Here is a 17,425-nt window from a genome sequence, read left to right on the forward strand (position 1 = left end):
ATAATTTTTCAAGTTTTAACATGATTTATATTTATGAAATGTTGAAAATATAAAAGAGGTTCTGTCGAATTTATTTTGAATATGATGTTTTTTTTTTGAGGAGTTCTGACTTGAACATATGCCTTTATTTAGGCTATTGGGTGGAATTCTAAACATGTACTAGGTTTTGGTTATTTTAAATAATATCTTATTGACCATTTTATTGTTATCATTTTGTAGGTACTATGGAACTCAAAATGGAGATGGCAAGACCTTTTGTAAAGTGTGCCCATATAGTTAGGTTGATTTGGTTTCATTTTGGCTACTTTGAAATTGTTTTTGTTGATATGTTATTATTGAAGAATGACGTAATTCAGCTACTTTGAAATCGTTTTTGTTGATATCTTATTCACCTCTCTTGTTTAATGTTGAATTTGTGTCAGCATGGCAACTCCCTCTAATGCCAAGGTTATCTGCTTGTTAGATAATGGGCAATGGAACAACCTAGTGCTACAGATGCCAAATTCAGCTTTGAAGAAAGAAATACTCTCCACCTGTGTCCAAAGGCATCTCCCTCAGGACAAAATTGTGTGGACTCCCTACCAGAGTGGAACCTACCCCTTTTGTAGTGCCTATACTGCTCTTAGTCCAGAAAGGAATGAAGTGCAATGATCTAGTTTTGTGTGGGGGAAGTGGGTACTGCCTAGGCATTCCTTCACATGCTGGCAACTGTTTTCCAACAGCATACCTACCCAAGATCGTCTGGTGTATAAGAAAGTGTTAACTTATTCAGTTTGATGTCTCTGTAACAATAGTAGAGAACACTCTAAGCATCTGTTCTTCGAGTGTGCTTACTCCCAGTAGGTCATCTCCAAAATCAAACAACTTCTTAGCATCGTGACGGATTCGAGATCTGTTAATCGAGAATAGTCCTCTATTTTCAGGCTTTGTAAAGGATATGAAATTGGGGAAGTCTATAAAGTCTACATATATGCTGCAGTAGATGCGATATGGAAAGAGAGAAATGGCTGGAGGTTTCAAGGTTCTTCCAAGACAACTTCAATCCTCTTTAACAAACTGGTAAGGGACCTCAAAAATTATCTTGTTGTTCTGAAGCTTACTCTAAAAGACGCGCCTATGTCAAGAGACGTGAATGACAGACTTGGGATTAACATGCAGTTCCAACCCAAAGGCCTTACCAGATGTTCTTGGGACCCTCCCTTAGAGAATCGAGTTAAACTTAATATTGATGGTAGCTTGAGCAGTCGTGGTACAGGGCATGGTGGAACGATTAGAGACAGATTTGGTCGGGTTGTTACAGCATACACAGGAAGTGGAGGAATGCTATCAGTGCTTTTCCAAGAACTTTTGGCAATTGAAGTCGGGTTAAAAAGATGTCTAAATGAGGGGCTATTGAAAGTAGAAGTTACTCAGACTCATTAAGAGCAGTTAACGTGATTAATAAGAAGGAAAAGCCTCCTTGGTACTGCCAGGACATAGTCATGGTTATCTAACTTTTGTGCCCTCTTTTTGAGTTCATTTCCTTTCGACATGCAGTCAGAGAAACTAACCGGGCATCAGACTTTTTAGCTTCTATTAGTTAGGCCTTTTATGTAAATTTTGCTTCCTTTATACCACTTCTTGATGAGACCCTCAACAACATTGTTTAAGAGGATGCACAAGGGAGAGTTTATGTAAGAATTTCTTAAGTAATACAACAGGTGAGGGCCTTCCAAACCTTAGCTTAATTTTTAGAAAAAAAAATAATGACGTAATTGGCTCGTAATGTTTTTTGGATGACTATCATTTTTAATGTACCAAAGTTTGAATGCTGATTATTTTGTAATTAATGAAATGGTTTTTTATGGTTGTTAGTTGCTACCTATATTGTATTGGTGCTTTTGTATAGCAGGTCTAGTGATGGTAATGTTGTAGTCTTTTGCAACTGATTCATATTACAGGTTTATTATTGGTAATATAATCCATATTCAACATCTATTAAAACAAAAGAAAAAAGAAAAAATTGTCTCACTTCTAAGCAAACTGTCACAACAGATGACCATATGTGTCACTTTTTCTGCCAAAAGCTCCTTTTAAATCCTTGCTTCTAAAAAGTGACACAACACAGCTACCTTGTAGTGACGCTTTTAAGCTATTTCAGTGTCAGTTTTTTACAATAAGTGACACAAGTAACCTGTTTTCTGTGTCACTTATAAATCAGAAACTGACACATTAAATATGTTTTTGAGACGTTTTTACCAACTTTTAGTGACACCGGCAGATAAGACATATTTGTATTGAACCTAGGACTGACACAAATAACTTTTTAAGACACTTTAAAAGTGACTCTTTAAGCCTTTTTTTTGTAGTGCATGCTAAAATTCCTTAAGTTTTTGGTGGAGAACTTGTGAGTAAATGTTGTTCTTTGAGTTTTCCACAATTCACCATCTACATTAATGATCCCATCACCGAGATATCCTCCATAATAGTGTGGAAATACCCTCCTTGAGAAAAAGATCATTCAAGTATGTCCATATTAGTACAATTAATTGAAAGTACGTGAAAAATTGAACTAGCATACATACTAGCTTTTGCATATTAATTGAATACATTGAATTGGCCGGTTGGTTACCTTGCCATAGTTTGGGAAATTTGATTAAATTTTTTTTTTTTTTTTTTTGCTTGATAAGTATGAATATATTAAAACTTTAACGAAAATACAAAAAGATTTTGGTATAGGGTGGGCAACATATTGTCCCCCTATTTCATTGCTCTCCAAAACATACCTATAATCATAAACAAGTACGCTGAAGCAAATTCTCACAAAAATCTAGAAAATCTTTGAAATGGAGCCTCCCATTTGTGCAGCCAGTTTGGTCGGCCATTGGTGATGCTCACTTCGCCTTCAGCTAATGTACTCCTCGTTTAGCCAACAAGTCTGCGGTGGTACGTATTGTCTTCCCTCCATATAGTAGAGATTTTCCATCTAGTCAACCTCTCTATACATGTTAACCACCGTGGTTGCATCATCCATGGGACATTCCCAGTTTCAAAGGCTCACACAGCTACTTCGGAGTCAGTTTCAATCCACAAATTCTGCCATCCTTTAATGATTGCAGTCTCAACCCCGATAAGGATAGTCATACACTCCACTCTGTAGTTGTCACCCAACCCAATATTGATGCTCAGTGTGAGTAGGAATTGACCCATACTCCTTCGAAAAGAGATGCCAATCCCAGAAGGTCCAAGATTTCCCATTGCCGCACCATCAGTGTTAAGCTTCACTATGTTAGGCTCAGGTGGTATCCATGTACATTGTTTAACCTGCGATGCTTTTTTCAGTCTTGTACCAATATTCCAGAATCTGAGAATGCCAAACTCTAATGGGTTGTTGTAATAATGACCCTTCGAGAGTTTACCTGTGATCTTGAGTTGCAATCTCACGTAGGACTTGCAATTCCAGAGCTTTGGCTTTCTGTCATCAAAGGGCACTTTATTCCTTTCCTTCCAAATGCTCACCAAGCATGAGACAACAAACGATTTCCAAAGATCTCGTAACAGAGGGCTCCAATTCTTGTTAATCTTCATTGTGTCTTGGAAGATATTAATATCAGTGGTGATGTTAAAAACCTGTGTTATTCATCTCCAAAGCTTCTGAGTGAACTTGCACTACCAGAACAAATGGTGGTTTGATTCAACATCATTTCCACACAATCTACAACAAGAGGTTAGACAGATGCTTGTTTTATGTACTCTGTCATCAGTTGGCACTCCTCTTTGTATGATTTTCCACGCCAAAGTTGATATTCGAGGGTGGATGAAACTCCTCCATATACTTTTACTCCACTCAATCACCAACTTTCTTTTTCTAATTTCTTCATATGATGACCTAGTCGAGAAGTTGCCCTTCAGATCAGGGCACCAGATAACATAGTCTTTGAAAGTAGAGTTACATTTAAGGACAGATGATGAGCTTTTATGAGCACGTTGCAAAACATTTTGCAACCCATCATGAATGCACTAACTATCCCCTTCATGCAGGTCACATACCCGAGCTCGACATCCCTTCAGATCCATTGAGCTGGCATTGAGCATGTGTTTGAGAGATTGAGTCCCTAACTAGATGTCCCTCCAGATGTCCACCTTTTCCCTATTGGCTATCACCCACTAAGTTCTCTAGAACTTTCAGGATCCCAGGCCATATAGAGGTTGGCTTGTGTGATTTAATAATCTCTCCATCTGGATTGATATATTTTGCTTTCATGAACAAAGCAAAAACAGTTTCACCATTTAGAATTTCCCAAGCCATTTTCATCAATACAGCAGTGTTCACATGTTTAAGCCTTCTAATCCCAAGTCCACCTTCACAAGCAGGCTTGCACACTCTATCCCAGCTTATAGTTACACCTTTTCTTATATTAGGATCTCCCAAGCATAGGAAATTCTTCATAATAGTCTCAGCTTCTTTGACCACAGACATTGGCCATTTGTAGATGGACATGTTGTAGATTGGTATGCTACAGAGAATAGATTTTATCAGAGTGATTCTCCCTTGAAAAGACAGCCTCTTTCCCTTCCACCCTATGAGTTTCTTCTTAATATTGTCCAAGATTGTTGTTACACATGCACTGGTGACTCTACCTTGGTGTAAATTGGCCATTTCTCCGGCAGATAGCCTTCAACCATATTCAGTTCCATCAATACATCCTTTTTTCTGAGATGAGTAAAGGTACTAAAGAACACTTTACTTTTGGCTTGACTAATGAGTTGTTTAACTGCCTTTTGGTACCTTTGAAGGATGTGATTATGCTTTCTAATGCCTTTTATCTCGCCATTTGCAAATATAATAATATCATCTGCAAATATGAGGTGGCTAGGTGCTGCGACTTTCTTAATGATAGTTAGTGGCTTGAGATGGTTTTTTTCCCTAAGAAAATGCAAAGCTCTACTCAATATGTCTTCAGCCAAGGCAAACAATAGAGGGGAAAGAGGGTCTCCTTGCTTGATTTCTCTCTCCATGCCAAAGAAACCTACAAGTCTACCATTAACTAGTACTGAAAGCTGTGCTTAACTCACAATTCTCCTTATCCATTTAATCCAAGTGTCTGCAAATCCCAATTTCTGCATAACTTGGAAAAGAAAGCTCCAACTCATTGTATCATATGCCTGACTTATATCCAACTTGATAGCTAGAGATCCACCAAATCGATCCTTCTTTAACTCATTCATTATTTCAGATGCTATGGAGATGCTGGTTTGGGAACATCTTGTAGGAACAAAACCAGTTTGCCCCTTTGTAATAATATCATCAGCCAACTCATTAAGCTGCAGTTGCAGAAGTTTAGTAATGATCTTAAAAAGAAAATTACCCATGCATATGGGTATATACTAGCTGAGTTTCTTGGCATTTTTATCCTTTGGGATCAAAGCTATAAAGTTTGAGTTCAATCCCCTAGGTAAATGATAAGAGCCCAAAACTGTAGTTTTAACCCCTTAATAATCATATTTTTAGACCAATTATGTGAGTAATAATTAAGAGTTAACACTTATTACGTGTTTTTATGCATTTCAGGCTTCAAAGTCCATTATGTGCAGAAATGTGCCACTTTAGCGAGATAAAGGAGCAAAGGTCGGTTACTAAGGAGTTCCGTGAGTAAAGGCCAAGATTCAAGAAGATAAAGTCTTTCTAAAGCCCGGTCAAAAGCTGAAAAGTCGACGCCGGGCGTAAAACAAAGACACAAGTCAACAGAACTTCCGAAGGCCGTATCTTTGGACTCAGACCTCGGAATAGGGCCTACCTTATGTCAAAACGACCGGTTCGGAAAGAGCTTTCCAATTGTCCAAGCCTTGACCCAATCAGAAGAGCAGAATTGGACGAAAAGTCTGTTGAAGCCAACTGCAGCTGAAGAGGCCTTTTTGGACTGAAAGAATTGGGTTTTGGGCCTGTTTCTCTGGCCCAAAACATGGCTCCAAGCCCATGCACGATTTTTGGATCTGAATGTATAAAAACCAAAGCTTCATTCTTTGTTAATGGTAGATAGTTAGACCTAGATTAGTTAGCCTCCATTAATTAGTTTTAGAACTTAGTTTAATTAGTTTCAATTCATTGTATTAGATTAACCCTTCGAATCTTGTTCTTCATTTGATTAGATCAATAAAGTAGTATTTTTATCAATTTCGATTTTTGTCATTTCCATTTCTAGATCTAATTTCAATTCTTGTTCTTATTTCATTTTAGTCATTAAATTAGATGTCATTATTGTTGATTAAGTAAATTTCAATTCTTTACATTATGTTTAGTTTAGATTCAATGGGAAATGTTAGTTTGATGAATCAAGGCTAAAACCTCCATTAGAGGGGTTGATGAAGCCTTGATGAAAACTTAGTTGTTAGTGTAGAATTGTTTGTAGATTCTATTCCACTCTAGAAGGTCGTGTTTTAGCCATGAGAATGGGTGGACGACCTCACATGCTAGTTAGTATTTGGTAGAAATGCCACTTAACACTAGGGATTAGGAACTTCGAAATTCTTGCCATAAGAACGTAAGAATCGAGATACTGACAATCTATGCTAGGTTATTAAGTTGGATTCGAGGTGGATTCAATTCCCCTCTAATCCTTTATCTACATTCAAAAACAATCATATTTCCATAGCATTCGTAGTTTAAATTAAAATAATCAATTTCATATTGCATCGTAGTATAATTCCCCCTCGTAAAACTCTCATTAGACTTAAGACCGACTAATTAGACTAGAAAACATTCCATGCTAGAGCACTAGGAGTGGAACGAATTTGTTACTCCACTCTATTTCGATAGAATTGAGAGTAGAAACTTTGATAAAATAGACACTTAAAATTATTTTTAGTTTACTTACGTTTTGAGTTTATCGTTCATTTCGTAGGTAAACTATATTATTTTTACGTTTATCAAATGGCGCCGCTACCATCTTAGTTGCACTTTAGCATTGTTTTCATAGTAGAATTAGTCATTTTTAAGTCCCATTAAACCCACCCACCCTTGTTTGATTCATACTGTGGTTGTCCATTTCAGCGTTGAAAAGTTCATAAAAATATACATTGGCGTGACCCGCTTATAAGGGCTGGCGCTGCTCTCTATAGCTGGAACACGGCAGCGCTTTCCTTGAGCTGACCAGCCCTATAGTTACTGGACCACGAGTGCGACCAGCCACCGACCGACCCGTGACAGCGCTACTAAGCAAAATTTTCGATTTCTGCGGGTTTGTTTCAAATTTTGATTTTTCAAGTTTTTCAGTGTTTTAACTTGTTATTTACACTGAACACGCGTAAACAAGACGCTATTCATAAGCGAAGCAAGGACGCAATCAGGTATTCCTTTCTTCCACACCTCGCATCTCCGGTTAGAGGTTTCTACTAGTATATCGAATTGTTTGGAGTGTTGCATGTTTAGTTAAGTTCGACTTAGTCTTGCATGAGATTAAGGTCTGGTCGAAGAAAAACAACTAACGTAATTACACGGCAACGTCAACAAACAAGTGTATCTAGTTTCCCACCCACTACACCTCTAGCTACTATTTCACACACACCACCATCGATATTATGGTGAAGAAAGAGAGACTCCTCTCTCGACTTTTATAAAGCCTTGGCGATAGCCCTAAATCTTGCATCGTTCTAGCGGACCCGATTGGGGATTTCCGCATCCCCCAAATATATTTAATTTGTTACCCGTTTTCATGGTTTAGACCATGAAAAACCTTATCGGCCATTATCGCGTAGGATTGAACAAGTCCTTATAACATTCCACCATCCTACGGTTGGTGCGGAACAAATTAAATTGAGGGTATTCCCTTTCACCTTAGGCGATAAAGGCGTCTTGGTTAAGCGCCCAAAGCCTAAATTAATTGGACTTCGTGGGCCAAACTTGTTATTTGTTTATGGAACATTTTACCCACCCCTAAAGACGGATGAAATGCTTTCCAAGATTCACTTCTTTTCGACATAATCCTCATGAATCATTTTTAGAGACTTGGAATCGTTTCACCGATCTCCTTATAGAGTGTCCACACCATCACCTAGCAAAAGACACGTTAGTTAGGTGCCTTTTCAAAGGACTTCTACACCACCATAAAGAAGTCCTAGACATAATGAATGGGGGTAGTTTCCTAAGTAAAGGAGCCTCGAGGAGGCATATAAATTTTTGGAAGATCGGACTAAAGCGTAATAATAATGGGGGTAGTGGCGATTACTCGGCTCCGCTAGTTCTTCTTCAACAGATTAAGGCTACCGGTATGTTTGAGGTTAAATCGGATCCCCGAGCTTAAAACTCTAATTGAATCCCTCACAAAAAGGTAGAGGCCATTTCGTACAACAAAAGCCTATCCCCGTAATGAATGTAAATTCAAATCCATATAGTTTCATGTTGGAGTCCCGAGCATCCCTCCCCACCGTCCTATAGCCTATGAACATTCTTGTTCCATTAATAGTGAACCTAACGCCCCTTGGACACAAAATCCCAACCGGTTGGAGAGATAACCAACAAGTCACACCTCCGTGGTACAATAATTAATATGTTAGGCCAACGCACAGTTATAAAAGCTCCACCACAACAAGGACAGGGTCAGGGTAATTATAATAATTATAACAACCAAGCGCAACCTCGACAAGGTCAAGCACAAGGTCAATGTAGTTATAATAATTATAATGCTAATAGAGGTATCGTTCTGGTAAATAATAACTATCACAATCCGCCCATAAATAATCAACGCGAGATAGTTCCAGTCACACCACCCGTGACTACTACACCCACACAACCGGATCGTCTTGACACCTTCATACAAGTGAGCCAACAACTTTTTCCAAACTATGGCTCAATCTAACCAACGCATTGTACAATCCGTTAATAATTTAAACCAACAGTTAGCCCAAGAGAAAGTTTCCAACCAAAGGCGTGTTTCGGGCTAAAAGCGATACCCAACCCTAGAACGCAAACCACGACCTTTGAAGTAAATGGTAATACTAGTACGGAAACTACAAACCGAGGTGAGCTAAATGCCATCACCACTCTCCGTTCGGAAGAGTGATTGATAACAAAGTAACTATGCCTATAGTTACCCCATCGATACTCCTACACCGGATATCGAACTAGATGCGAAATAGAAACGAAGAACCTACCACCGTAGAGGTACCGGTTAAACCACAACCTAAGAAACAGAAAGCCAAGGTTACACATCAAGTCGAGCCATACGCTTAAATATAGAAGCGAAACCACCATTCCCTCGAAGTTAGCCATGCTAACCAAGGATACAAACTTTGAGGAGATTAGGAACGCGTTTTCAAGAATCTAACGATAAACCTTCCTTTTCTCGAAGCTATAAAAAGCTACCTAACCACGCTTAAGTTTCTTAAGGAGTTGTGCACTACTAAAAGTAAGACCAACATACCTAAAGGCGCCTTTCTAACTGAGCAGGTTCCTAACTTTATCCGAAAATAATGGAATTGTTAAGTACAAGGACCCCCGGGTCGATCCCCATCTGACAATGCACCTTAGGAAATTCTCACACGACGACGACGGCTTACTAGACACGGGGGCTAGTGTTAACTTACTCCCGTTTTATTTGTATAAACAAATAGGTCTAGAGGAGATGCAACCTACTAAAATGATATTGCAATTAGGCGATCGGTCTATTAAGTATCCTAAGGGTGTGGGTGAAACGCGTCTTTGGTTAAAGTCCAAAATTTTTATTACCCGGCCGACTTCGTTATCCTCGACACGCGAAGTCACTAACGACTCTGTACCTATCATTTTTATGCGTCTCTTCTTAGCTACTCGCCAGCGGCTCATAAACCGCCGCGATGGTTCGATGTCCTTGTCCTTTGGCCATCTTTACGGTTGAGGTAAATGTTTTCAAACGAGGACCGCGATATTCGATTCATCTACAAATGGCGAGGTTAGCATGATCGAGAGCTTAGCTCAAGATTACTTCAAAACATGTTTCGGAGAAACAAATTAACAAATTCCTTTCCTTCGAAATTCCGACTTTAACAATGACTCCACGGTAGTAGGCGAAATCGAAGAAGAATTCTGCAACTTTTTGCACCGCTTCTTTACCACTTCAGCGAGTCCCCCTTGCCAACAACCATTCATCCCTTGATGCTATGGCGGAAGATGAATTTTTCAATCCCTATCCCGGTGATCCTTTTGACCCACCTATTGAGGAATGTCTTGCATATATCAAGATTTCGATGATATGGACTTGAGAGCTCTAGGCGAGAATCATTCACCTTCCATCACCAATATTCCCAACCCTCCACCTTTTCAAAGGAACCTCGAGTTTGCACTCGATCCTTTAGTTTCTCCTGTGCTTCATGATTTTTTAAATCCACCTAGTAAACAAATACTTCCCAAGGATAAACCACTTGACACCTTCATTTTCGGACTTGAGAGGCGGTCCCCCTAACTACACCATGAATGAGTTTTATGCTAAACCCACATCCTCATTTTCTCCATGCTTTCCCTCTAAAACTTATCCCAATCCACCATATCTTCCACAACCATTCACTTTTCCACACTTATTCACTAGGACACCCTCTCATTCAAAGATGAAACATAAGGTGCATGCTCGGTTATGTTATAGGTCGATCCGACTTCGCTTTCATTCCACTAGGTTGCGTCGTAGGAAATCTTGGTGCTTGATTGTGTTTGGATATATTTTCTGTGATATTTATTTATGGAATGATCCACAACTATTTCGGTTGTTGATATATGATAAACCGTGATATTCATATATATGTTTAGATAAAGTCTCGAAAAGTATCTGACTATAAACGACTCAATTTTTGTGTTTGGTGCATTTCCTTTCATTTCCATATATTGGTGAATGCACCATTCAGGTAACCGGGCCCTCCTTATGGAGTGTGTGGCTGTAAGTACCGGATCCTAAGTCCACGTTTCACATAATTCACGTTTTCCACTCTTGCATGTTTTCTTGGTTTTTGAGTCATGTTTCTCTATGGTGTGAATTATGTCTTTACTGCTTATTGTTTTCCTTTATATTAAACCTAATTCATAAAAAGTAAAAAAAAAAAAAAAAAGTTTAAAGCTATAAAAATAGTAATCTAGCAAGTCTCGGGAATCTGACTATAAAAGACCCACGTTTTAAAACAAATTTTTACAAACCTGTTTTCAAAAATTTGTTTGGGGGTGGGGTGTTGGTTTTTCCATTCTTGATCACTCAAATTCCTATTCTTACCCCCACCTCGCTCCCTTGAAGAGCAGCTAGATTTCTTCTTGTTTGTTGTTTTGATGTAGTTTTTTTTATTATATTTAGTAGATAAGATGTTACGTTGTTAAATTCCGTAGTTAATTTTGACTTTTGTAGTGAAATGTTGTTTGAATGACAATATTAATATAATGTCGTTATTTTCATTGTGCGTGATTGTTTAATGTTGATCCCACCTTCCCAAATTGTTTGGGGGTGGTGTTATCTATTCCAGCATGATTTTATATAAACTTCATTCATTCTACACTCACAACCCACACTACACCTAACTTCCATCACTCACCTTTCACTCCCACGTTTCCCACGTTTCGTCTCATTTATCAATCTTCAACACTCGAGCGCACTGGCCTTGAGGAGCGCACTCGGCCCTACACAATTGTCGAATTTTGTGCAGGCGCTTTTCAGCTTCAATTTGAGCACGACTTCGCTTTTAAACACTGGATTTCAAAATCATCGAGGCGCTTTTCAAATGAAGTGGAAGGCTTGCATACCGACTTCCGTGGACCAGAAAAATTCCAGTTTTCTGCGGGTTGTTCCGGGTCATTTGCAGCTGTTCCAGAGCGTAGTTTCGTGATGACATCTCCTACAATAATACCGGAACAGTCTTTCGAAGATTTGTTCCAAAGTACTACTTATGGTGCTTGGTCTTGTGAGGCGATCAAACACGTAGACTGGGAACCGCTTATGGTTCTTGCTAGCATTTGTTCTAGGACTTGCCATGCCCGCTGAAATACAAACCCCATGGTGCTATTGGGTAGATAATATGTATGTCCGGGAGATAAGGTAAATTTTTAATTCCATTTAGTGTCTGCTTATGTCCCAAGCAATTTAATTCTGTTAACCCCATAATGGGTGGAACTCTTATAGAGTTGCGTCAGTTTTTTATTTCCTATATTAGTATGTTCTAACCTTGTTTTGCAGATGTTCCAGAATTTCACGCGCGCGTTTCCATGGTATTTTTCTACCCTCTTTATTTAAATGCTTTGAGGACAAAGCATGTTTCTTGTTTGGGGGTGGGCATAGAAACACGTGTAATTAAGGCATCTGTTAGGATATAAATATGTATAATATGCACTTGTTTTCTAGTTAAAATTTCAAAAATTCAAAAATTCAAAAATAAAAATAAAAAGTTTATGCTATACACTTAGGAATATTGGTATTGTTTCTTTTTCTATGCTCTTAATAATCTAAAAGTCTCACGAAGCTTTTGCATTATAATAGTTTTTAGAAACTTAGTTTAATATGTAGGTAATAATCTTTGCATCTATCTATTAATATATTACATGAGTATCTACGATTGTTAGCAGTAAGTTTATGAAATCTAGGCTAGAGTACTTATTTTATAAATCCCGTGAGAATATAGCCTAAAGCCTTATAAGAGTGAAACATTTGAGAAATGACACAAGGGAGAAGTAAAATCCGGATAGAGAAATCACACGTCCACTTGCTTGATCACTAAACCATATCCTAAGCGAGAATTTAGGCCCTCTTTGGATCGATATAGCCAGAAATTCAAACCTATGAATTATTTTACGCTAGTAAGCCCCTCGAGCCTTTCTTTAGCCTTTCATAAACCACAAATCCTTTACCCTGTTACAAAAAAAAAAAAAAAAAAAATCAACCTACCCAATTTGAATAAGTCCGAGAATAGAATGAGGAAGAAAGAAGAAGAGAAAACCTGTGTAAATAAAAATTAGTTAGTTGCTTCAGAAAATAAAGAAAAGAAGTTTCCATCCAAAGAAAAGAAAAAGAAAAATAGAAATAAAAGAAAAACTCCAAAAAATAGAATAAAAGGAGTCAAAAGCCAAAGAAAAAGAAAAAAAAAATATGGCTAAGGATAGAAACAAAGTGTAGAAGCAAAAGTAAATAACAAGGTTTTCTCTAGTTACATAATATGAAGACTCTATTATCTCAGACTTGTCCTTTTTGAATATCTATTTCCTTCTTTCTTAAACCATCTCCTAATCCCCGAAACACCTAATAAAAACCTCTAGCTCAATTAGGAATAGGTTAGTGTGATAGTAAGTGGCAGATGTGTTTGATCGACTCCGACTTCCTTGTGTGTCATTGAGATTGTAAGGTAAAGTGTGCCCACTGTGCACTAGAGTAGCGAAACTTGAGTGGAAAAATCAGAGTGTTGTATCTTGACTATTATTGTGAGAACCTACTTAAGGACGCTATTCCGAGTTTCAGAAATGGACTTGCTATTGCATTTCATAGTATTACTAATTGTATATATGTTTATTGTAGATGATTGATTATTATGCATATATTAGCTTAGGTTTTTGACTTGGTTATTCTTGTTCATAGCTAGTGAGATGTATAGATAATTTGGAGCATGAATAAGGAAACAATAGTTTTATTTCTTAGTCGTTATAGTATAGATGAAGTTTGTGAGTACCTTCACTGGAAAACTCTCACGAGACTATAACTCGTCCACTAGGGAATTCCTAGTGGTTTAAGGCCTTGTTGCATATGGTCAATGCAATCGCACTCAGCGAAACGAGAGTAGATAGAACTCCATTTTTTGTCACTTATTCTAATTTCTCATCTTTGCTTGAGGACAAGCAAAATGCTGTTTGGGGGTGGTTTGATAAGAGCCCAAAACTGTAGTTTTAACCCCTTAATAATCATATTTTTAGACCAATTATGTGAGTAATAATTAAGAGTTAACACTGATTACGTGTTTTTATGCATTTCAGGCTTCAAAGTCCATTATGTGCAGAAATGTGCCACTTTAGCGAGATAAAGGAGCAAAGGTCGGTTACTAAGGAGTTCCGTGAGGAAAGGCCAAGATTCAAGAAGATAAAGCCTTTCTAAAGCCGGTCAAAAGCTGAAAAGTCGACGGGCGTAAAAGCTTGACACAAGTAAGCCAGAACTTCCGAAGGCCGTATCTTTGGACTCAGACCTCGGAATAGGGCCTACCTTATGTCAAAACGACCGGCTCGGAAAGAGATTTCCAACGGTCTAAGCCTTGACCTAATCAGAGGAGCATAATTGGACGAAAAGTCTGTTGAAGCCAACTACAGCTGAAGAGGCCTTTTTGGACTGAAAGAATTGGGTTTTGGGCCTATTTCTCTGGCCCAAAACATGGTTCCAAGCCCATGCACGATTTTTGGATTTGAATGTATAAAAACCAAAGCTTCACTCTTTGTTAATGGTAGATAGTTAGACCTAGATTAGTTAGCCTCTATTAATTAGTTTTAGAACTTAGTTTAATTAGTTTCAATTCATTGTATTAGATTAACCCTTTGAATCTTCTTCTTCATTTGATTAGATCAATAAAGTAGTATTTTTATCAATTTCGATTTTTGTCATTTCCATTTCTAGATCTAATTTCAATTCTTGTTCTTATTTCATTTTAGTCATTAAATTAGATGTCATTATTGTTGATTAAGTAAATTTCAATTCTTTACATTATGTTTAGTTTAGATTCAATGGGAAATGTTAGTTTGATGAATCAAGGCTAAAACCTCCATTAGAGGGGTTGATGAAGCCTTGATGAAAACTTAGTTGTTAGTGTAGAATTGTTTGTAGATTCTATTCCACTCTAGAAGGTCGTGTTTCGCCATGAGAATGGGTGGACGACCTCACATGCTAGTTAGTATTTGGTAGAAATGCCACGAACACTAGGGATCAGAACTCGAAATTCTTGCCATAAGAATGTAAGAATCGAGATACAGCAATCTATGCTAGGTTATTAAGTTGGATTCGAGGTGGATTCAATTCCCCTCTAATCCTTTATCTACATTTAAAAACAATCATATTTCCATAGCATTCGTAGTTTAAATTAAAATAATCAATTTCATATTGCATCGTAGTATAATTTCCCCTCGTAAAACTCTCATTAGACTTACGACCGACTAATTAGACTAGAAAACATTCCATGCTAGAGCACTAGGAGTGGAACGAATTTGTTACTCCACTCTATTTCGATAGAATTGAGAGTAGAAACTTTGATAAAATAGACACGTAAATAGTTTTAGTTTTACTTGCGTTTGTAAGTTTAATCGCTTTATTTCGTAGGTAAAACTATTCATTTTATGTTTATCAGTAAACAACCCTAAATGAAGAAAGACTGGATAGCCCGACACACATCTTGATGTATAATATTCCAACATTTGAAGTAAAAGTGTCTTTGGAATCCATCCGGTCCAGGTGAACTATCAATATTCATGCTGGAAACAGTCTTCTGAATTTCTTCATAAGAGGGCACTCTTGTCAGACTCTAATTTGCTTCTTCATTGATCATCCTGGGTATAATGCTCAATAGCTCTGGATCTTCTTGAATTTGAACCTCCTTGTATTTCTCTGGATAGTAGCTTGTTACATACTCTTTAATCTGCTTTTGATCCTCTAAAACAATGCCACTCTCTGTCATCAAATCAGTGATCATGGATGATCCCTGTCTAATGTTGCATATGTTATGGAAATATGAAATGTTTCTGTCACCCTCATCTTCAAAACAGGTTCTATTTTTCTGTCTTAGTAGGGAAGATCTATTTCCTCTAGCTGTATCTAGTTCAAACTCTTTATGTATCACTTCTGTTGTGAGGAGTTCATCCTCTACTACCAGATCAACATGCTGCTGCATTCTGAGAAGTTCATCTTCATCTTCAGCTTTCTTGATTGAGGCATCTGTGTGACCAAATTCATCTAAGTTCCATTTCTTTATAACCATTTTCAGGCGTTGGAGCTTGCGCATTACCTTAAGAAGGGGAGGGAGAGGCCGCCCTTCAAATTTTTGCGTCCAGCTAGCATTAACCATTTCCAAAAAGGTGGGGTGTGAAAGCCACATCTTATTGAACCTAAAGGGGATATTCCTAGGCTTAGGAATATTAGGGTGCATGCCTAACAAAGGAGAGTGATCAGATGTTTACCATGAGCCTACATTATATTTCCACCCAGCAAACTTGATATTCCAAGCTTCTTTAAAGGAAGCCCTATCCAATCTGCAAATAACCCTTTTATTACCACTTTGGTTGTTGCACCATGTGTATTTATTGCCATCCCAATATGTTGTATTGACAAAGTCATTAAACTCCTGCATAGCAAGTCCGTTAGGTTGTCTACTGCCTTTTTTCTCATCATATCTCAGTACATCATTAAAGTCACCCATCACCAGCCATAGAATAGTGGGATTCAGCCAGCTTAGATATCTCCACGACTTCATCTCTTCTATTGCCAAGCCAACAGTTTGCATGTACAAAGGACACATCACATCTATTAACCAAAATAGTTAATTGTTGGTCAGTGATAAGTGCTCAAAAAGTGTTATTCAACCCTCGATTATGCCTCTTGTTTAGCCATCTTAGTGGACTAATAGTGTTTATAAGTTGTGTTTTAAGATTCTACAGGTAAAAAAGAGAGTTTTGTAGAATATTAGAGAAAATGGGGTAAAACGAAGCAATTCGGAGCATTAAGGATCACATGAGAGGCCCATGGACAATCATGGAGAAGGCCAAGGAATTGGAGCTGTTAAAGATGCGACTTGGACCTATTTTAAAGTCTATTTGGAAGCCCAAGGCCAAAGGATTCATTGTTTGGACCAAAGCCCGCAAAAGAGGATAGAAGGATAGAGCAGAAGAGAGAAAATCGGCTTATGCGTCTGGGACGCATGTATCGAGCGTCCAGACGCATTGAGTGCGTCCACGGGACGATAAATCAGCGACCAGGCGCATTGATTAAGTCTGGTATGCATGAATAATGCGCCGACGCATGAATCGATTTCTCAGAGCCAATTCCTTCTCGGTTTGAAGACGAAGTCGGACTCTGGAAGAAGTCTATTTGTATTAGGAAACAAATGACGGTTTGGAATGCTTCTAGAGCTCATTGTAACCCCTATAAATAGAGGACCTAAGTGCCTCATGTAATGGGCCAATTCACTTATATTCTTGTCTCCAGAACTTGAGGCAGAGAGAGATTAATAATAAAAGATCGGTTTTAACTAGCTGAGCCTTAATAAATTAGTCTTTCTAGTCTTATGTTCTTCAACTCTTCTTCTTCTTGTTCTTCCTTCTTTATGGAAGGCTAATCTTCTCCTTCAAGGGAGGAGATGAAGCCAGTGCTTAAGGTTTAATGATTCTTCTGGTTCATGGTGTTCTTCAATCAGGTTAGTTCTTATGTTTGTAGTTATTAGTTCCATTGCCCACACCAGGGGATGGAAGTATAGAATATGGTTTATGTTT

General features: G+C 38.0%; 1 protein-coding gene across 1 annotated transcript; it reads right to left on the reverse strand.

Annotated features, from left to right (window-relative positions):
• Positions 1-3,036: 3,036 nt before the first annotated feature.
• LOC147509668 (uncharacterized) lies at positions 3,037-3,567 on the reverse strand. The gene has a single exon (XM_086597878.1). The coding sequence runs from the start codon at positions 3,565-3,567 to the stop codon at positions 3,037-3,039; it is 531 nt and encodes a 176-aa protein (XP_086454004.1).
• Positions 3,568-17,425: the final 13,858 nt, after the last annotated feature.

This window comes from Coptis chinensis, chromosome 3 (assembly GCF_015680905.1).
Source record: "Coptis chinensis isolate HL-2020 chromosome 3, ASM1568090v1, whole genome shotgun sequence".
Lineage (NCBI taxonomy): Eukaryota > Viridiplantae > Streptophyta > Magnoliopsida > Ranunculales > Ranunculaceae > Coptis > Coptis chinensis.